This window comes from Meleagris gallopavo, chromosome 23 (genome assembly GCF_000146605.3).
Source record: "Meleagris gallopavo isolate NT-WF06-2002-E0010 breed Aviagen turkey brand Nicholas breeding stock chromosome 23, Turkey_5.1, whole genome shotgun sequence".
Taxonomy (NCBI): Eukaryota; Metazoa; Chordata; class Aves; order Galliformes; family Phasianidae; genus Meleagris; species Meleagris gallopavo.
In genome coordinates this window covers 5,639,526-5,660,263 of record NC_015033.2, presented here as the reverse complement: position 1 = coordinate 5,660,263, position 20,738 = coordinate 5,639,526, and the positions used below count along the sequence as shown (strand labels likewise).

Below are 20,738 nucleotides of genomic sequence, written 5' to 3'. Positions count from 1 at the left end.
CTGGAGGCGAAGTCACCTTGCCCAAGGAACGGCCCTGCAACTTGCTCCTGCCACCGCTGACATTTATGGGACCAAATCCGGTTAGGGCTTCTTTACTTAATCCCTGGACTCACTTTTACGGCGTTGCATAAACGGCATTAGAGCTCTGCTCAACTCTTCCTCTCTCGCTTTACAGCTCCTTTGAATTGTTTAAAAACCTCCTTTCGCCACAGCGTTCCCTTTGCTGACTGCGCACATCCCGCCCTCCTGCAGCTCCTTACACCACATCCATCCCCTCGGGACGGGCCCTCCTGAGTCCTCCCACAAGGTGGACGGATAAAGAAGCATTTTTAAAACGGGCATCTTGCTCAGCACGATGCACTGCGCTGTGTTTGAGCCCCTCCGTGTTGTTCCCACCTTCCCCTCATCCGCTCCTTGCAGCAGATCTACATTCCAGCTCAGAGTATTGCAGGAGCACTGGGAAGGGATGCTTGGTTCTGTTCATTCCTGTTGTGCAAATAAAACCAATAAAACTTGCACAATGCCCCTCAGCATTAAGCACTTATGAATCCACCAAGCTTTATTCAAGAGTATTGGTTTGTGCAATGAAGAGCTTTGTAAGAGTTTACGAGGATGTTCCTGTGTATTTAATTGCTCTGATCAAGTGTAAATGAGACTAGAATGAGCACTGAGGTGTGCTGGGCAAGGCTGATGATTAAAATACATACTCCAGGATTGCCAATTTGGATAGCCTATATAAAATGTTTATAATGTGACGTGAGTACGATGGTGGATTTAAGTAAAGAAGTAGGATTTTTACTCACTGTAGGAAGTGAGGGCTTGGGAAATCTGTTTTTCCTGAATGAAAGAGCTTTATTTTTGTCAGACAACTGATAAACTCTCCAACTGCTGTCTGTGAAGCCTAGACTTCCACATCTGATTCTTTAGAATATGATCTGGAAGATTCCAGAAGATTTAAGGTCTTTCCTCCGTGGTAGGGCGAATCCAGGTATGGATATGATTGCTTTGTGACTTCATCCTGAGATCTCACACTTTCTTGGAAGTGAGCATTCTTATCAAGAAAACCAATCCAATACTTGAAGGGAGAGTATAAACAGGAAGGGGAATGGCTGTTAACAAGGGTGGATAGTGATAGGACAAGGGGGAATGGTCTTAAACTGGGACAGGGGAGGTTTAGGTTGGATATTAGGAGGAAGTTTTTCACTCAGAGGATGGTGAGGCAGTGGAACAGGTTGCCCAAGGAGGCTGTGGATGCCCCATCCCTGCAGGCATTCAAGGCCAGGCTGGATGTGGCTCTGGGCAGCCTGGGCTGCTGGTTGGTGACCTGCACACAGCAGGGGGTTGGAACTGGATGAGCGTTGTGGTCCTTTTCAACCCAGGCCATTCTGTGATTCTATGATTCTATGAGCTGCCAAGTTATATTTCCTCACTGTTTTCCATGTGTTTGTAAAGGCAAAAAAAATGACTAAACGACTAATGAGAATGAACTCAATCTGTAGAATATAAGAAGCCATTTAGAGACAGTTTAGGAGATGCTTTCATAGCCGTTATCTTCTTCTCTCAATGGTCTTCATGATAGTTATTCTAACTTCTTATACTGTGATCATTACATCTTATTATAGAACACCAATGGGTGATGTGGAGCTTTTTATATGTTGGCTAAACCAAGACTTAATTCTTAACTTTGAACAGGGAAGGATTTTGGAGAAGACAGGACTTTGCAGCCAAATCACTTTTGGCCGATACGTGCGACAAGGATGGAGGCTGAGGGTGGACCCGAAGCTGTTTATCCAGGATCTGCAGTTTAACAAAGTACCTGTGAGGGTGTACCAGCCAAAAGCCACATCTCAAGGGCGAAGGAGAGCTATCCTCTTCTTCCATGGAGGAGGATGGGTGTTTGGAAGTCTCGGTAAGACATTTGCTGGAAGAATTGTAGTAACTTAAATATAACATTTTCATGTTTTCATTGTCTTGAAAGAAGAGGAGCTTTCAGCATGGGATTTTGGAGAAAGTATGAAGCCAAATAAACACCTTCCTAGAAATGAACAACCCCTAGATGTCTCAAAGACAAAGCACTAATGAAAGTCTTTCTTTTCCAGATACCTATGAAAAAGTGTGCCGCTACTTATCCAGAGAAAGTGAATCCGTAGTTGTATCCGTTCAGTAAGTCAACCCTATCCAGTCCTGTTGCTCAGAGATTATTGCTGCTGGGGTGCCACAGCAGGGCTGCACTGTTTTTCGAGATGTTATTTTTTACAGAGAAATTTCTAAAGAGTTCAGCATAGGAAAAGAGACAAATAATGACAGCTATGATTTCCCAGCGCATAGCTGTTAATGCACTGATACACCAGGATAGAGATACATGGCATACAAAGAAAATCGAATTTAAAACTTAGGTAGAACGCATCTTCTTTGTGCTGAACATGTGAACATGTAACAAGATGCTCCAAATGCTTGTAATTTACACCAGAGAGAGAATAATCATGCTGTGTTACTCCCATTTTGCACATAGGAAACACAGGCAAAAAATCACTAAATTATCTTGTCAAGAATACGTAGCGCAATGAAGAAATTAATTAAAAAAGCTCATTGTTTCTTAATCAGAAGACAATTCTTGTAGTTGAACACACAAGTTATGTGTTATCTGCAACCACTAGCTGGGAAATACCTGCTCAGGAGGTAACGAATTGGCTTGAAGGTAGTGTAGGATAACACTCCCTGATTAACACTAATGATATTTCCTTTTCCCGTATTGTCTGTTATGCGTTAGGTATCGTTTAGCTCCTGAGCACAAATACCCTGCTGCATATGAAGACTGTCTTAATGCTACCGTACACTTTATGAGGAGTACAGAGCACTACGGGGTGGATCCTGCACAGATCAGCGTCTGCGGGGACAGTGCTGGGGGCAATCTAGCTGCTGCTGTTAGCCAGACCCTGGCAGGCAGAGCAGACCTCCCCAGGCTGCGTGCTCAGATCCTGATCTACCCAGGCCTTCAGGCACTGGACTTCAATTTGCCATCCTATCATCAGAACCGGGGAGTTCCTCTCTTGTTCCGGGAACGCGCTGCTTTCTTCGCTTTGCAGTACTTAAACGGGGATGCATCACATATGCAGGAGGTCCTGAAGGGCTCCCATATCCCTCCAGATATGAGGCAGAAGTACAGGAAGTGGGTGAGTCCCGATAACATCCCTGAAGAGTTTAAAGTCAGAGGAGTGAAGCCACTTAACCCCACGGATTTTATGGCTGAAGTTTATGAGACGGTGAAGCGGTTCTGTGAGCCCAACCTGTGCCCCCTGCTAGCTGAAGATGCTGTTGTTCACCAGCTGCCCGAGTCCTTCATCTTGACTTGTGAATATGATGTGCTGAGGGATGATGGCTTGCTGTACAAGAAGAGGTTGGAGGACAACGGAGTCCAAGTGACCTGGTGCCACCTCGAGGATGGGTTCCATGGAATCATAAGCCTGTATGATTATGGTGGGTTGTCATTTCCATCTGGGAAAAGGGGATTGGACAGCGTTGTTAACTTCCTTAAGGGCTTATAGTAAACATCTTAGATTCCACGAGTCTGTTCATGCCTCAATCTAGAAAATATCTTTTTAGGATATTTAATATCAGGTGATGGGTAGTCATTCAAAGGCAGCCATTAAAGATGACAAACATGGCTCATGTGAACCTCATTCCAGCTGTTAGTTGGAAAATGGAATATGCAAATATTATACATATGCTGCAAGCCCTTATCTTTAGCTGTGTCAATAAATACGAACGTTATTTTGAATGGACTTCCTGGTTTGTCCCACTTGCTTACAATAAAATGCATCTATCCGCCTGTCAAGAGAGGCCATCACACAGGTATGTGTGCTGTGCTGGTGTAAATGAGTAAAAGACATCGCAGTGTTTGGGTGTGTTGTGCTGTGACTGTGAGCTCTGCATGAGGAAAAAACCTGAGTGGGTGAGGAGCCACTGCTTTGCCCAGCAGTAACTGTGATGCAGCTTAGAACGTGGTTACTGCGGTCGCAGTAACCAAAACAAAAATGGCTCCAAGGCAAAGCAGTGCCACACACAGCCCACTTCCCAGCATGACAGAAGAAGAAATGGAGCTCCTTTCTGCCCTGCTTTTAGCACCCAGCCACACCAGGGGAGAGACAGTCACTCAGCAGCCAGGGAAGGTCGCGCTGGCGAGACAAAGAAATAGGATTGAATGGAAAAAAGGTGGAGAGGATTGGTGGAAAGTTCAACCAAAGTACTCGACTAAAGTTCTCATTGGAAACTGGCTGGAAGAGAGGAAAAGGGTAAGGTTGGGAAGGAAGTGTGAGAGCAGGACAGAGGGGGTCGGAAGCCATGCTCTGCAGGTTGTACATCACTGCAGTGTAAGCACCTCAGCACAGCAACGAAGGGGAGAAGGAGAATTATCTTACTTGTAGATCCATACATTTTATAATCTGCCATTCTTCTCTACGTGCCAGGACAGAAGCAATGCCCGGGCATTGCAGAATATGATATAACATTTGCCATGGACCAGATATAAAACTTGCCAACTAAAAGCACTATGGCATTTTTGATGGCGATCTCTTCAGAATGCTGTACAATTTACTACATACAGCACACACAACTACATAACATTCATATATACAACTTCACACAGCCCAGTACGATAGGAGTTTCATTAACACCTCAATAAGTTGATACCTACTACTTGTATCTTTGGATCCTTACTAGTCTGGATGTCAGCACAAATTACACAGCACAAATTACCTGAGCAAATTTTATCATTAAGCCTTTAATTCTTGTTAAAATATTCCAGTTAGTTTCGATAATTGGAGCTATTAGGGCAAATGCTCCTGACTCCAATAAAATCACTTCTTTTTTTTTTTTTCTTTTTTTGGCCTGACAGTTATGAAATCTGATGTGATCACAGCGCATCACGCAGAAAAAAAGAAATCCATGATGTATTTCTTTAGGTTAGGAACGAGGTTGAAATAAACTGGAAAGTAATGAGAACTTTGCGGTAAGGGTGACAGAGCACTGGAACAGATTGCCCAGAGAATATTAAGAAAAAGCCCTTTGTAACCAAAGAGAGCAGCTGGGGAACAGTTTTCCCGAGAAGATGTTCAATTTTTCTGCATTTCTTCAACTGACCTGGAGCAAAATACTTTTCAGATGTTAGCTCACACAGCAGGGGATGGTATTTAACACCCAACCATGAGTAATTTTTCAATGGCTATTCCAGTATCTTGCATTAACACCAAGGAATCACAGTAGAATTTTACAATGGCCGTAGCGTAGATTTCCTTTCAAATAATTGCTTTTTAATGCACAGACGATAAAAAGTAGCAGCAGAACAGAGGTTCTGTAATCATCAGGTTGCCTTTGCTATCTCCTGAGTGCTGTGCATCTCTCCAGTTTATAAAACCCTGTGGGAAACTTGGCTGCAGCGTGTACAGCACAGACTTCACTCACTTCCCAGATCACAAACCAGAGCGAACGCTAAGAGCAACCATGATGAAGAAGTACGAGGTAAGTAAAAGAGTTTCCTATGTGGGCTTCTGTGTGCTAATGTACCAAACAGCAATGACTTATAACCAACTTAAGGCACATTTCATATCCTAAAACAAATGCACGTGCAAAAGAAGGCACTCAGCTCTGGTTTAGTGGGCAATGTTGGTGGTAGAGGGATGGTTTGGATTAGATGACCTTAGAGGTTTTTTCCAGCCTTAATGAGTCTATGATTCTGTGGCTGGTTTGCAGGATCCAGAGCTCCCTGGCAGTACTGGATGGAAGCAGGGAGGACAAATCAGACCTCATGCTATGCAGATGTAGTTGCTTAATTTAACTGAAAATTTACCATACTTGAAAGGCAAACGTCCTTAATCTTGGAATTAAGTTGCAAGTAAAGGCAGTGTAGGTATCATGACATTTTATCACTGGTAGCACAGACTCAAAAGCATGCTAAGCCATGTGAATGCTGTGCATGTTACAAACGGAGCGGTTCAACGTCCATCTCATTTCAGGGCCTGCCAGCACAGCACTTCTTCACACACCACGAGGAACCGAGGAGCAGACATTTAGTATCAGAGTATGAGGATAACTACAACAGACATGGTTACGTTCCCTTTCTGCCTCCCCTCCGCAGCTGGAACGGACGCAAGTTTGCATGGGTTCCTCAGAAATCAGACTTCCCCATTCTTGGTAGTTTTTGGTATTATTAATTTAAAAAAAAAAAGATGGGACGTAGTGGAGTGGTCAACATAGCAACTTAGAGCCCCTCCTGTTTTAAAAATCGTTTTAAAAGTGGATTTTGCAGTGTGCCTCTGCTACGAAGCAAGGCTGTGGGAGCTGAGCTTGGGCAGCTTGGAGGTGAGGAGGCTCTGGGAGGAGCTCACTGCAGCCTTCCAGTGCTTCAGGGACTTGTAAGCAGGAAGGGGAGTGACATTTTGCGTGGTGTAATGGTGGTAGGACAAGGGGGAATGGCTTTAAACGAAAAGAGGGGAATCAGCAGAGGAGGGCTGGATGGTCTTTAGGGTCTCCCTTCCAACCTAAGCTGTTTATGATTCTGTGATTACTATGTCTCTGAATGTAGGAGTTACGTAAATCTCTGCTAACTTCTTTAATACCGATCACAGAGACAACGGAGAATCAGGATTCCTTATGTTTGTATCACGACTGTTTTCCTAGCAGTACCTTACAGTGATTCCCCCCAGGCAGACGGACACACACCTGTCCTGGGAACAACCAGACTGCTGTTCTGTCCTTCCTCTGTTGTCAAAATAGTAGAAACACTCCTACTGCCCACTGCAGATTAAAAACACCAGGATCAAAGTTTTAATTCTACCATTTATAACACATCATCGTTTCTTGTCTCAGAACCACCCACCAACTACGGACTTCTTGAGCACCTGAAGAGAAAATGGCACAGGAAAGAAGCTGGAGTGATGAACAGCATCTACACCATTTCCTATGAAAAGCCACCGACGTCAGCTTTTGCTCCATGCCAGTTCAGACGTGCAGCTAAACCTCACGGCCTCTCCTCCAGGACGGGACAGCTTCCCCGTGTGAGCAGAATCCTGGACTATGAAGGGGGTCAGAGATACCTGCAAGCCCTCAGCCAACTAGTGAGAGACAGAAAGGCAAGAGCTGCCTCCATGTAAACAGCTTAGTGTGATCTTAAGCACTACTTAATACAGCTTGTTGCTGATGGACGTAAGAGTGATCTGTTCCATGCGGAAGGAATGGGAATTAGGTTATATGGTTGGAGGGCTGGCTGCTAGTTAGAAAACGTTGCTGGATTACATTCTAAGCTGCAGATGGCTGGGAAGATTCCTTTAACAGGAGATATTAATACTCTACGTATGTGTCAGCATCTAGTCAGTGGGTAGCTGCATTAAAAAATACATAGTGAGGCAGAACCTAATAGCATATGAATCCCTTAGCTGTATTTTCTTCAGTTATTTCATTTTCATGCATCTTGCTACACATTTCTTTAAAGAAAGAGGAGAAAAGAAGCTTGCATTATTCCATTATATGTCTGGAACGTCAAAGAGCAAATTAAGCATATGGAATGGCTTTATACCTAAGGACAAGGTGAAGCAAGGTTTGCACCGACGCAGTCAGCAAGCAGTCCTCAGCTGCCCTTGGCTTTGCATACTGAATGGCACTTAATGGTAGATAAGCTGCAAAGTAAACTACATTAACTGCCCTTACATTACCCAGCACTGAACCCAGGAGATACAGCAGTTGTGGCCTTTGCATCGCTGTATGGGGCACCCTGGTACTTAGTGCTGACAGAAGTCCCAGTTCTTATTGCACTAATGTGGAAGTTTTGCATTTAAATCATGTTTGATCTGCAGGAGATCAAGATTCAGCTGCTGCTGGTCCGAGGTTCAACAATAGATCCGCAACAACTTAAAGGCTTTGATGAAACGTATCTGTAATTAATTCCATGCATGTTTATAATATTATAATCACTTTTAGGCACAAGATAAAGCATATTCGTTACTCACGGCCTGGACAAACCTCTGGCCATGAGTTCTACCTCTGCACAGAGGTGCACTTTTAGTCACCAGGATTTAGTTTTGTTTTTTTCAAGGTTGAACTGATTCTGAACTGAAGGACGCTGCTGATTCAGGCACAAATACATGGAGCAACAGTGGCACCTATTGGCAAAGTGATTCTCCACCGACCTTTGGGAGGTGTTTGCCAGCTGGATGCAGAGCTCAGCTGTCTGCATCTGAAAGCAGCACTGTTGTTGAGATCTTTTAGAGAAGCAAAGAGCCCTGGTAATTACATACAGCAGTATGTAGGGTGGGGTCTCTTTGGCTTCCCAGCCTTAGCAAATAGAAAGCAAATAGATGAAAAGAAATCAGTGAACCACAGCCAGCTCTTAGCACTGTGCTAGGAAAAACATATTCCCTTGAAAAAACATCTTGAAGAGAATTGATAAAGAAGGGATTCCTTCCAATGGGATGGAAATTGGAAGATGATAGAATAATTCTAGTATCTGTAAGGAAGTCCATTCAGATTCCTTTTATTGTCAGTAGGGCCACAAAAAGTGTATTTAAAATCTGAATGAAAATACAAACCAGGTTTCTATCTTAATAAAAACACAAAGCCCATACACTGTTTGGAATGCAGGTCAGACAAGTATAAATAGATATTCTTCATTTCACACAATCCTGCCAGTCTGTTTAAAAATATGTTCATCAACCCTTCATAAGTATTAAATATTCATAGTAAATCAAACATTTATGATTATTATCTACGGTGCTTCTAAAACCAAAGCTGATCTGTGAGAAGCAACGAGCTGCTCGAGGTACAGGGGATTACTGAGATGCACAAATGCTGTCCATTAAATGTGTATAAAGCACTCATTCCAAACCTGTAAGCTGACTGGGCAGGGCTCCCCAGGCACAGCTCTCATCCCTCCAACCACTGAGCCATTTACAAGTAAAAAACTGTGACACCCAGAGGAACCAAGCATAGCACGCTAGGTAGCTAAATGGACGAAATGCATTTTGATAGAGAGCCTCTTCACTACAAGAACGCACAACTCCACAAGACGTGTCAGTTATGATTAATAACACCTGGCAGAAAAATGTTGGCTTTGAACTGTTGAAGTTATTAGCTGTTTTCACTTCAGCAATGCTAAATAGACAGCAAAGATAACTAGCTTTTTGATGACTCGAGCCTCCAAGCCTGCTGAACTTAAGCTAAAAGAGGACAGATTTAGACTGGATAGAAGGAAGAAGTTTTTTGCAGTGAGGGCAGTGAGGCACTGCATAGGCTGCCCAGAGAGGTGATGCAGGCACCCGAGGTCAGGGAAGGGGGCTCTGATGGAGCTGTGGGTGTCCCTGCTCAGTGCAGGGGTTGGATCTGATGGCCTTGAGGGTCCCTCCCAACTCCAACTATTCCGTGGTTCTATGATTCTTCATCTTCATAGCAGATGCATTGCTCAAACATTCTACAAAACAAAATTTCAGACAGAATAGATGATAATAAGACTTAATTGGTCTTAATGATGGAGCTATTGCTGAAAGCACATTTCTTAAACACGCAGAACAGATAACATTTATTCTAGAACACTCAGCTGTTGTAATCCACAATCCATTACTGTGTGCCAAGCACTCTGGGAGTCCTGGAATCATTGCAAAATGCAAAGGATCACCCAATGATCAAGACAATAGAAAGTTACCCAATCAGGCATTACTATGAAACATCGCTGTGCCAAACATTTTCTTCAAATGCAAATTATTTTGCAGATGTGTCACATTCATCCAGGCTTTTCTTGAAAAAAAAAACCAACACCTTGTTTTAGTGTCAGGGCTTTTTTAGTTACGCTCACTTGTGGCTGGAAAGCATGAGTGCAGTGGTCTCTTCAATTCCGTACACAACAACTGGATGCTTTGGAACAACTCCCTGTTCTAAAAACATTCTAGACAGCCCTGGTTGCATGAAATCAGCCTCGTCTGTGAACTTTTGTGACATTAAGGAGACAAGGTGGCAGCTGGAATTGACGCGTGTCTCTCAAGCGAATGGATTTCTTGCCTGGAAGGAGAGCAGTGTCAGGCTGGATGAGCTGCAGAGACAAGAAGCTCGATTCTTTGGACTGAGGATCTCAGCCAGCGTTGGGACTCAAACAAGGAGCAGTGATGCTGGTTGGCAAGTTGTGCAGGAACTGGGACTGTGGATGCCAGCTGTGAAGGGAGAGTGGTTACAGAGCAGAGAAACAGGCTGTTGACAAGAGGTTTGCTGGGCAGGAGGCCTCTTTCAGAATGTTATAAATATTCACTGGAAGGTGCTTATAAAGAGCTAAGTCAGTTTTCAGGTAAAACAGCTTCACTGGGCTGAATTTAAGCCCTACCTAATGAGGATACAATGCCTGCCAAGTGCTGTCCTCCAGAGCTGCACAAGCCATGGCACTGGTCAAGCAAGTATAGCTCCTGGGAATGGGTTCAGAGTGACCCAGCTCTGTAAGGACAGAATAAAGCTTTCCTTGATGGCAGCCACACATTTCTGGCAAAGCTTGCCCATATATCTCATGTACTTTTTGCACTGGTGACAAAAACACTGAATTGCCACTTGTAGCTAACAATTCCTTTTTTAGAACCATGGTTTCATGCTGTTTGCTGAACTGATGTGGACTGATCAGATCTTAGAAGACACCACCTTCAGCCCGTGCCACTGATATGCTTTATTCCTGTAGGTCTAAGCTGTAGTACATTAATGATGGTAATCCTCCTGCCGTATTGGAGGGCACCAATTCAGGAAAAATCCATTTCCTAGCTTTTAAAAACAATTTGATCCTTCTTTTCTAAACAGCATGGCTCCCCTCATAGAAATTCTGCCCTGCCACTGAGTTGATGAAGGGTACATAAACTGCCCAGAATGCGACACAACCTTTTTGAAGCTTCTTCCTTAATTCAAACTCCATTTCAAAGGAGCCTCCTGTCTTTGAGAGCAGCTCACTGAGTGCTGCAGCATGCCACGAACCTGGGCTGAGCTGCGTGCTGCCTGCAGTGAAGACATCCCCTTCGTTCTTCCTTTTTGGTGTTTTCTCATGATTTAAAATCTACTCCAGTTCAAAAGGCTGTTTGCTTCTCATAAAGGCAATTATCCCATCAGTGTGAGGTACTGAAGAACTGCAGTAACCACAAAGTAACTGCTGAGCTCGTTGGTGAAGAGAATTCCGTGCTGGAAATAATTTTGCAGTCGCAGCGATGGGGGGCATTCACTTTGGATACTGAAGGACCTGATTCTATTCAACAATGGCCTATAAATAAATGGTTATATAAATAAAATACTCATTGTTTTGGGGCAATAATGTTTGCTAAGGAGGAAAAAGTCTCTAGGCACAGTGGTTTTTAAGAGAAGCTGTTTATCATCACATGATTTTCTTCTTTGAGTTGCAACAGCCCCTAAGGACACCAGCTTCCTTATGTCAGACTCAGACAATGCAGAAACAGCCTGTGGCCCTGAGAGCTCCCTGGCTCATGGCACTGGTAGGACTGGTTGCATAAACACATACTTACCTGATCCAGTGCTGTAAATATGTAATTGAGGCTGCTGCCTCATGGCATATTTTATGTCTAATTTAAGGAACTGTATATTTGGACAAGGGAGTCCGGATGTCTGTCAGGTAAATGTTACGAGCTGTAAATTTTCACAGCAGATTTAACACTAAATTTAGTCAGCTCTATATTTAAAGAGCATATTGACCTGATGGCAGCCCTTGTCCTTGACAGTCGTTGGCCTGAGAGATAGATGAGGATCACTGGGAGAGTGCTGCTGGAGTCTCCCTTATGCTTCATACAGCTCCATCCTGCTATGGCAGCCCAGCATCCTCCAGATCAGTGCTCAGCAGTGTGGGGGCTCAGCCTCATCCTCCCCACTTCTCCTCAAGGTAGGGGATGCTCATGCGAAGCAGAAAAGTGTGTATGGAGAATGGGCTTAGAGGCTGTGTGCATTGCCTAAGCTTCCTCTGCACACCAGCCTAGCGGCCAATACAGAGAAAATCTCAATTATCACTTTTAGAAAACAAAAATAAAGCAATTTGAATACTACATTGATACAGAAGCTCTGGCTTTCCGTGTGCTAGCTGCTGATGCTGACCAGAGTCAGCTTTCAACTTCAAACTGTGCTCCTGTTACATATATACATACAATACCAGGGGCAAATCGCTCCCACCTCTGAAGTGCCCTAGGTTGAAATACAGCAATCCCAGCAATACTGGTGAAAATAAACTCAGTGAGATCTCAACCAGCTTAGGGCAGACCAAGAGTCCGTACACTGAACGTAAGGGCTGCAGACATGCAGGGAGGCAGTAGGTGGCAGAATGTGCTGTGTTTTCCTACTCCCCAAAGCTCACACCGAGGTGCCTTGGGCTCATCTAACACTTCCACGAGGGGAGCTGTGATCTGTGGAGCTCAGGCCATCTGTGGATAGCAGGGCTCACTGCACAGTTTGTGGAAGTCTGAGTGCCAACCAAAGGACTGCTGGCACTCTCAGATTCCCTTTTCAATCTCAGGGAAATGAGTGCTCAATCTCTAAGCAAGTAAATTTCCATGCGTTCCTAGAAATGGTGCCACTTTTCTGTTCGTTGGATGCAGTTTTTCCAAACATCCTGCAATCCCTGCAGATAAAGGATGCCGTTGTTACTCCTCATTTCTACTACAGTAGACACAAAGTCAAAGCAGAGCAGAAGGTAAACTGGGCTCAGGTCTATGAACAACACAGAAAGCAGAGCCTGCACAGGGAGCTGTGAGATGTACACAGCAGGTAGACATGGCAACAAGACGTCTCTCTCTTTCATAGAATCAATGGACCACAGAATGGTTTGAGTTGGAAGGGACCTTTAAAGGCCATCTGGTCCAATCCCCTGCAATGAACAGGACACCTTTTCATGAACAGAGTAACTGGAAGACAAAAAAGCTGATGCAAACCAGCCTAAAACGACCTGAGGCGTTACAGCAAGAACAATTTGCACTGTCACACAAATTCATGTCATTTACAGCATCCACTTTTACCTTTCGCACCCAGGACGCAAAACCTGAAGGCAGCGTTACCTCCAGAAGTGCAGCTCCCATGGTTTTTGGAGGAATGTGGCCCTTTCTCAGTGGTTCTCTTACAAGGTGACCGCTGTAGGAGAGCTGGGCAGCAGCACGAGCACTTCCATCCTCATTCCTGTATTTCCACCACTTGACTAAACTTTCTGTCCGACAAAACATTAACGTCTACCAAACTGTTCTGCCTAATGGCTCAGGCAGCACTGTCAGCCCCTGTTTGTGTGATCAGTGTAAGGCAGTGCTGTTGCTCTGTACCTGTTCCTGATTAATGAGCCTTTTCTCCAGCAGGTCATTTCACAGGGACAGCCTTATTTTCTGTTTGCAGGGGATATCTGCACGGCCACTTCAGTCAGCAGTGCAGAAATCTCATCATCAGCAAACTGCTACAGGCAAAAAAATATGTTCCAATTAATACTAACGTAATAGAAACGTGCTATTTTTTTTTTTTTCCTTCTTTTTTTCAGAGCTGCTAATGAGGAAAATCAAAATAGCATCTTCCAGTGGACTGGTGACAGCTCTAAGGTGTTAAAAGTTTAAATCTTAATACAGACAAAGCACTCTCAAGCCCCCAAATACCAACCCTGTGAATGGGAAAATGTCAAAAATGCCTCTGAGGTTTGAGATGGCCTTTTAAATATGTGAGCACTGGCACCAACCCCCCCCCCCAAGTAATGGGTCAGCTTGTTGCCAAGCTGGAAGAAATTTCAAGTTGTTTTTTATTTTTTAAAGTGAATATTGCTCTGGCTGATGGTGCTCTAATTTTATTCAGATTCGTTAGAATAAAAAAGTGCATTTTGCTTCAGACAGGAAGAAATAGCAGCTTCTGAATAGCTTCTGTGATAGAGATTGCCACTGAGGAATCAAAATGGTAGAATTCTGCCAGCCAAAATAGCATTTTTCCTTCCTCAAAACTTACTGACATGCAGTCATCTTCCAGATGTTTTTCTTTTAAGGAGACCCACCATGGCCAATTATTTTCTTCCCTTTAGAATTGTGCAGCAGTAATCATTTCCTCTTCAATATTTCTCATGGAATTCCTATGTCAGGACTAACAAAAATTGCCCATGGTAAATAAACATTGACATGCAGATTTACCAGAATATCAGCCACTGTGTAAGCTGAAATATCTGAGCATACATTCTCTGTGAAACAAGCACTGATCATTGTGGGTCCATAAACTCTGCTGGAAAAGGCATCATAACATGCATATCACAGCAGGTACCCAGCCCGTATTGCCAGGGGGAAATTAGGAATTCCACAGTGTGAGATGCATCACATGCAGTGTGGTCCAAAGTAAACTGAAAACAGTGGAAAGACTCCCAGTGCTCTGTGCATATGGTCAGGCTGTTAATAGTCCATTCTTAGAAGTGCAAGCATTGGGATTACAAATAATTCCATTTCTAGGTTGGGCTGACTCACAAGAAATCCCCCCTTTCTGGTACCCCCTGGCACTTCAGTGTTCTGGAGATTCCTCCCCCCATGCATCTCTACCTTGCCCCCTCATTTCTTTATCAATTAGACCACCCCCTATCTGATTAGCCAGTCAGCCTCAAAGCTGAGAATTCTCTTTATCAGATTATGGTGGCAGACAGCTGGTAGCACCGCCATGCTTTTAATTTGGTTGCAGAGGAAAAGCCACGTGAATGCTGAATACCCCCTGCCTCCTCCTCTTCTAATGTTGGGACTTACCCATCGTGAGTCATTTTAGCAGGAGATCCTGACTGCAGTCCACCTGTGTTTAATTACCCACATAAACATGTAGTAGCACTGATGAGTGGGTCTGCAATAAGGCACCAATGTGAGTTCAGTATTAGGAAGGCAGCAAGATTTTAAGGTAGCAAACCTGGGTACTTGTGGCAGTTTAGCAGAGCTCAGCTTTGTGTGGTGGGTTTAGCAGCTCATGCCACGTTTTGCAGCTGCGATCAGACAATTTCTCTACATCTCAGGAAGCCAAAATTACAGTCACAATAGTGGTATATGTTTGGTCACCACGAAGAGGAATAGCATCATCCTCACAGCTTTTATGCAGCTGTTTAGGTTGGATATGAGGAGGAAGTTTTTTCCCCAGAGGGTGGTGAGGCACTGGAACAGGTTGCCCAAAGAGGCTGTGGATGCCCCATCCCTGCAGGCATTCAAGGCCAGGCTGGATGTGGCTGGGTTGGTGGGTAGCCTGGGCTGCTGGTTGGTGACCTGCACACAGCAGGGGGTTGGGAATGGATGAGCACTGTGTCCTTTTCAGCCCAGGCCATTCTGTGATTCTATGATCCTATGATTCTGCTCTTTCAAAGCATTTCAGCTTTTAGGTGCAATTCTGGCCCTGCTGAGGTCAGAGGTCAAAGTCTCATTTATCCAAATACCTGTTAGGCCTGCAAAACGATCCCCTGTTCATCATGCCTTCCCCTTTCACAGAGTTCACTGCCACTACAATGCCCCAGTAACCACATCCATTCACTTGCACCAAAGCTATTGCCATCCCAAATCTGACTTCAGAGAAAACTGCCTTCAGGCCTTACAGCAAAGTGCAAGCTATGTTTGAAGAGGTTATTTAAACCCTTGGCCTCTCCGTGGCACAGCATGCCACCCAGGAAACAAATTCCAAGAACACGTGCTTTGATAAAATAACCTTTACAAAAAGACAGCTGTTGATGCTGCACATCCAACCTCAGCCATTTGGTCTCAGCCTGAACCTGTGACAGGCTGTGGCCACCTACGTTTGGAAGCCATCTTCCATCATCAGCTAAATATACTCGTATTGCAAAGGGGCAGAATGCAAAAACAACCCTGCAAGTCTCTGCTGGATAAAGTAAGGGATCAAATCCCTAATTAGGCCAGGAAAAGTAATCAAAGGAGACTGGAATAGCCACATTCCACCTCGCAGACGAACAAGATTATACTGGCAATGTATCCCCTAACAAACGTCATGTGAACGCTTTTCTCAAACAAGATAACAGAGATAAGTAGGAAAGAGAATCATTCTCTTATATATACTGATATATCTGACTATTGACAAGTTTTGTTTTAGCTTTTACATGCGCTAAGGAGTAGAAATTATCTATGTTTTGGGGCTTTTGGAGGGGAAATACACTCCTTAGCTGGTCTAAAAAGTCATATGAAACTCCAGGGGACATTCAGGTTGGATATTGGAAAGAATTTGTTCTAAAAAGCGTGGTAAGGTAATGGCAATGGCTGCCCAGGGAGGTGGTGGAGTCACCACTCCTGGAGGTGCTTAAGGAAAGGGCAGATGTAGTACTGAGGGCCGTGGTTCTGTGGGCACTATTGGTGGCAGGTGGATGGTTGGACTGGATGGACTTCAAGGTCTTTTCCTACCTTGACGATTCCATGATTCTATGAACTCCAGAGAATTTCTACCCAAACTTTAGGAACTTTTCTATTTTGTATCCATACTTATAGAGATGAGGTGTATTTCAGTCATCATTTAAGAGTTCCTCAATTAGAGGCAGTGCAGGAAGAAGTAATGGAGAGACAGACTTGGACTGGCCACATCCAATTCTACCTGCCAGGACCAATATTTCCCTCAGTAAAGGCAGACACAGCCAATGCAATCACTGCTCCACTGAATGAAATGCAGAGAAACTGTTAAAACTCCTAACTCTAGAGCACAAATTTATTACAAGGTTGCTTTAAACAAAACATTCCCTCGATATCACAGAGGTATAAGAGGTTCAAATCAAGATCAGGATTTATTTGGCATCCTAATCAGATTCATATCCATGCTGAGCTCTTTGCTGCATCACTGGCTGGAATATAGCATCAAAAAGTGCTCTGGAGCACTGCTATGGTGTAGCAGAGACCAACATTTCACTATTTAGGGGGCAGATGTGCTTGAAGTGAAATTTAACAAGAATGCTAAGGCTTCCCAGTATTCGTGCTGCTATGAAACAGGCCAAACACAAACTCTCATTGTGGCAAGTGATCAGAGCACTGCTTATGAATACAGTAATCACAACTTGGTGGTGTTCCAATTAGTAAAAGCAAGAAAACCAATTGGATTTATTTGGGCTATCATAACTGAAAAACATTAAAAGCAAAGTCTAGAAAAAAAAATAATAACTGTACTTATTCATTAGGTAATGGAATGAAGACCTGTGTCACCATGAAATGACCACTGATGTGGTCATCACCAGTGATGATCACGGGTCTGATAAAAACCTTGCTCTAAAGGTGAGCCATTAATGCCTGCTCTTTTTCATTCACCTGATTGCATTATTCCACACCTAATTTTAAATGAAAGGTGTTTGGGGCAGTGAGAATTGTAACACACTCCGTGTTGTAACACAGCTCTGGATGCTGCAATAAGTCAGCAGGTGTGTTTGTTTGATGACTTTTTAGTTGGAAAATATACTTCTTTTACTGATCAGTAATGTGCTGTCTCAACCCACACATTGCCTATTTCTCCTCCCACTTAAGCTTTTGCCATATTTCTTTATCTGAATCTTGTTCTCCTTTTCACCTGGGCACTCTATGGATGCAGGACACCCTGAACTAGATGGGTTGGAAGTGGATGATCTGTGAGGCCCTTTCCAACCCAAGACATCCTACGATCTTTGATTGAAACAGGGAGGCAGTTCTGAGGATACAGAGCAACAATAATCTCCTGAAGCAAGCAAAGTCAGATGGGAAGGACAGCTGGAGGCTGATGAGTCCTATTAAAGCAGCCTGAGAATTTTTGCTGATATTTTTCCCTTTCATTTTAGAGAAACGTAATGCTGGGCTGGATATACTCAGCCAAACGTTCTATGAATTGGGAATCTCCCAAGCTTTTTTTATTTAAAGAGCTCTTGATATTATTTTCCAGTAAGTCAGCATTACTGCAGTAAACACAGAGCCTTTCGTAACCTTGCTGCCTGTGATCCCTTCTGAAAGTCACTCTGCAATCAAATGTACTGGGATTTCATAATAGTAATTTGCCACACTGTCAGAAATAGGCTTATCGTGCTGCTGTCATTGGTATCATGTGAACATCACTCAGTGTGCTGTGCCCTTCAAATGAAAGCCAGTGCTCTGAGCCAGTCAGAGAGAGAGGAAGGGGGGTTAAGTAAGAGAGCATTAACCCTTAAAAATCAGGGACAGCCCCATGCCAAGGAAACCACTGTATACGGTACAGATACACCTGTTTAAATGGCAGTTAATATTTACTGGTAAGAAGGTTGTGTTTATTTCCAGCCCACCTGAAATCTCTCCAAAATCTGTTCCTGTTGTCTCTCATTCTGTAGAGTGGGACACCTGCTAATTTCCAGCATCACCTGAAAGACATCACTCCCAAAGCTCACTGCTGTTAGCTGACACTGACCAGCTGTTCAGCCAAAAAAATATATATACATTGAGAAAAAATCATAGAATCACAGAATGGTTGGGTTGGAGGGGACCTTAAAGCCCACCCAGTTCCAACCCCTGCTGTGGGCTGGGTGCCCCCACCAGCTGAGGCTGCCCAGGGCCCATTCATGGCCTTGAATCCCTCCAGAGATGGAGCACCCACAGCTCTCTGAGCACCCTGTTCCAGTGCCTCACAAAGTATTAGCTTGGTCAATTCTGTAAATTCTAGCAACAAACGTAACAGCATAACCTGCAGGCTTAATGCTGCAGGATTGCTTGTGCCATGGATTAATGCATGTGCCTGAAATGGATATGTCTTGGTGGATAAAGCTTTAATCTTCATATCTGTTATGTTATTTCTGAAGAGCACGGGAAGGAAAAGAAAGAAGAGAGAAATCCCCAAAGACAACATAGGGAATGGTCATAATGTCTCAGGTTACATTTTGCTTTTACTCTTTTTTTTTTCCCAGAAGAACTTAAATTACACTGAAGATCTGATCTCCAGGTAAAGAGCTAAAGCTAAATGTAAGATTTAGCATTTTCAAACCTTCTGAAGTTATTTGGATAGCTCCAGATTTCAATGTTTTCCAAACTGCAGGTGCTCAGCACTTCCTTATAGCCAGGCTTCTCAAGATATCTCAGCCTGCACACTCAGAATCATCAGTTACTTTATAAGTTCTTTGCTAAAGGAGTTTCTTTGCTTAGGAATTCATTTCAGAAATTGTCTGAGACACAGCATTAAGTTTTGGGAGGGACTTTCCTGTGAATGAATCAGCAGTGTAACATAATGAAAGTAATGCATTTCTAATGTCACAGCGTGGCCACTCAGTCTGGATGTCTTTTCCAGTAACACTTCTTATTTAATTTAGACCATCCCAGCTAGCTTGTTGTCCTGCATCTGGAAAGTCTCATTTTCTAAGTGACTCTTAAAAGAAATAATAATAATAGAGGTTCTGTGAGCTAATGATTGCATCTACTGTAATGGCTTTAGGGACGTGAGGGCAAGTGTTCCTTATGACCTTGGTATTTATCTACAGATTCAAGAAATTGCCACAAAGTCATCCATGGGAGCTTCAGGCTGTGCTGTTGTCCACTCTCTTGCAAAGAGTGCACGTGTTGTTTGAGGCTCTCACTAAATTACAGACGCAGTCATTTCTTACCATGGGACTGTACTTCAGGCACTGCACCTCTACTGATGGGGAAAAGAACAGTAATGACAGTAATTTGGTGTGGGTGTTGTGCCTGCAAAGCACACAGCATCAAATTTGCTTAAAAATATTAGGTAAGATCAGAGCACTGCAGCATGTAATAGGCAATTTGGTCAAATATAGTACTTTGTTGGTTTCTATTCCTGCTTGCCGTTAGATGTAAGCAATTATATTTTTCCATAAATAAGCTCCTGAATGACTCAACGACATAATCAGTAAAATTAAGTGTTTTTCATAATTGTTTTTGAAACTTTTAGAGGGCAAAGAAGTAGAAGAATAACATCCAGGATGATAACCTGGTCATATTCCATGAACAATCAGCCTGAAATGTAATGCCAGGTCCTTCAAGAGAAATTATTCAGAACGAGCTCCCCACAAAGGTGTCCCATTTCCTCCCATCTCTCCCCCAGGAGGGCTGTTCTGCTCCTAGCAGCCTACCGTGCTCTTACAGAAATGCCTTCAGCTAGCTGTCCATTTCCTTCTGATCCTGGGGTTAAATTAACCCAAAAGACCAGGATAGAAGTCTGAGGTTGAGTCAACACGTCGTTAGAAATGCATTAACAAGCTGCTCCCCATGTATAATTAATAGAGATGTAGGAGCTCTAAGGTGTCAGAAAGTTGGCGCTCCAGCCCAGCACATCTCTCCTCGTGCTTCCCAGTACTCCCTTTCCTCTTTGATGTCATTTCTAAAACAATATCATTCACCATGTTATTCTCAGAAAGACTGATCTTCTAACAGCAATAACACAGACATAAAACCATCTTGCCTCTCGGTGCAGCATTAACGCAGTGAGCTCAAAGTCTTTTAACAGAGCTTGATTAAAAATTAAGCCTCAGAACAGCTGCACCAGGCAGGTAAGTGGTATCGTAGCCATTTTACAGATGGTTAAACACAGAATAGAAAGGTTAACTGCCTTGTCCAAGGCTGCTCGCTAAGATAGCTGCACTGTTGGGAGTGAGAACCCAGACCTGAGTAAGTATTGGATTTCCTGATTTGCTAGCTGATGTACAAATGAGAAGTGGTGTTTTCAGTTTCACTAAAAATAATTTCCTTTTAATGGTTCCTTCGACCAAGCAAATACAACTAAAAATTTAGCTCTTGCCAACCAATCAAAAAGTGGTTTAATCCCAAAAGAAA

At 43.5% G+C, this 20,738-nt stretch overlaps 3 protein-coding genes across 4 annotated transcripts in view; 2 read left to right on the top strand and 1 right to left on the bottom strand.

Moving 5' to 3' along the window:
• Window positions 1-1,343: 1,343 nt before the first annotated feature.
• Window positions 1,344-3,566, top strand: LOC100544156 (arylacetamide deacetylase-like 4). Its single transcript, XM_010722930.3, has 3 exons — window positions 1,344-1,909; window positions 2,100-2,163; window positions 2,771-3,566. The coding sequence occupies exons 1-3, from the start codon at window positions 1,564-1,566 to the stop codon at window positions 3,543-3,545; spliced, it is 1,185 nt and encodes a 394-aa protein (XP_010721232.1). The 5' UTR covers window positions 1,344-1,563; the 3' UTR covers window positions 3,546-3,566.
• LRRC38 (leucine rich repeat containing 38) overlaps window positions 3,425-20,738 on the bottom strand; it is an 81,132-nt gene continuing 63,818 nt past the window's right edge. Inside the window, exon 6 of one of the 2 annotated variants that reach the window (XM_031556686.1) lies at window positions 3,425-3,495. The gene's annotated coding sequence lies outside the window, so the exon portion shown is untranslated. Of the gene's footprint in view, window positions 3,496-7,295; window positions 9,458-20,738 lie in introns of those variants that run through there. The other variant, XM_031556685.1, reaches the window with a different exon arrangement.
• Window positions 4,009-7,204, top strand: C23H1orf158 (chromosome 23 C1orf158 homolog). The gene is made up of 4 exons (XM_003212318.3): window positions 4,009-4,292; window positions 5,404-5,517; window positions 6,012-6,189; window positions 6,865-7,204. Exons 1-4 carry the CDS (start codon window positions 4,035-4,037, stop codon window positions 7,146-7,148), a joined length of 834 nt encoding a protein of 277 aa, XP_003212366.1. The 5' UTR covers window positions 4,009-4,034; the 3' UTR covers window positions 7,149-7,204.

Excerpts from the sequence above, each read along its gene's own strand:
- LOC100544156 (XM_010722930.3), top strand. The coding sequence starts at position 1,564 with ATGGTCTTCATGATAGTTATTCTAACTTCTTATACTGTGATCATTACA. Across the intron at positions 1,910-2,099 it reads ATGGGTGTTTGGAAGTCTCG|ATACCTATGAAAAAGTGTGC; the intron begins GTAAGACATTTG and ends TTTCTTTTCCAG. Across the intron at positions 2,164-2,770 it reads TCCGTAGTTGTATCCGTTCA|GTATCGTTTAGCTCCTGAGC; the intron begins GTAAGTCAACCC and ends GTTATGCGTTAG.
- C23H1orf158 (XM_003212318.3), top strand. The coding sequence starts at position 4,035 with ATGGCTCCAAGGCAAAGCAGTGCCACACACAGCCCACTTCCCAGCATG. Across the intron at positions 4,293-5,403 it reads GGCTGGAAGAGAGGAAAAGG|TTTATAAAACCCTGTGGGAA; the intron begins GTAAGGTTGGGA and ends GCATCTCTCCAG. Across the intron at positions 6,190-6,864 it reads ATCAGACTTCCCCATTCTTG|AACCACCCACCAACTACGGA; the intron begins GTAGTTTTTGGT and ends TTCTTGTCTCAG.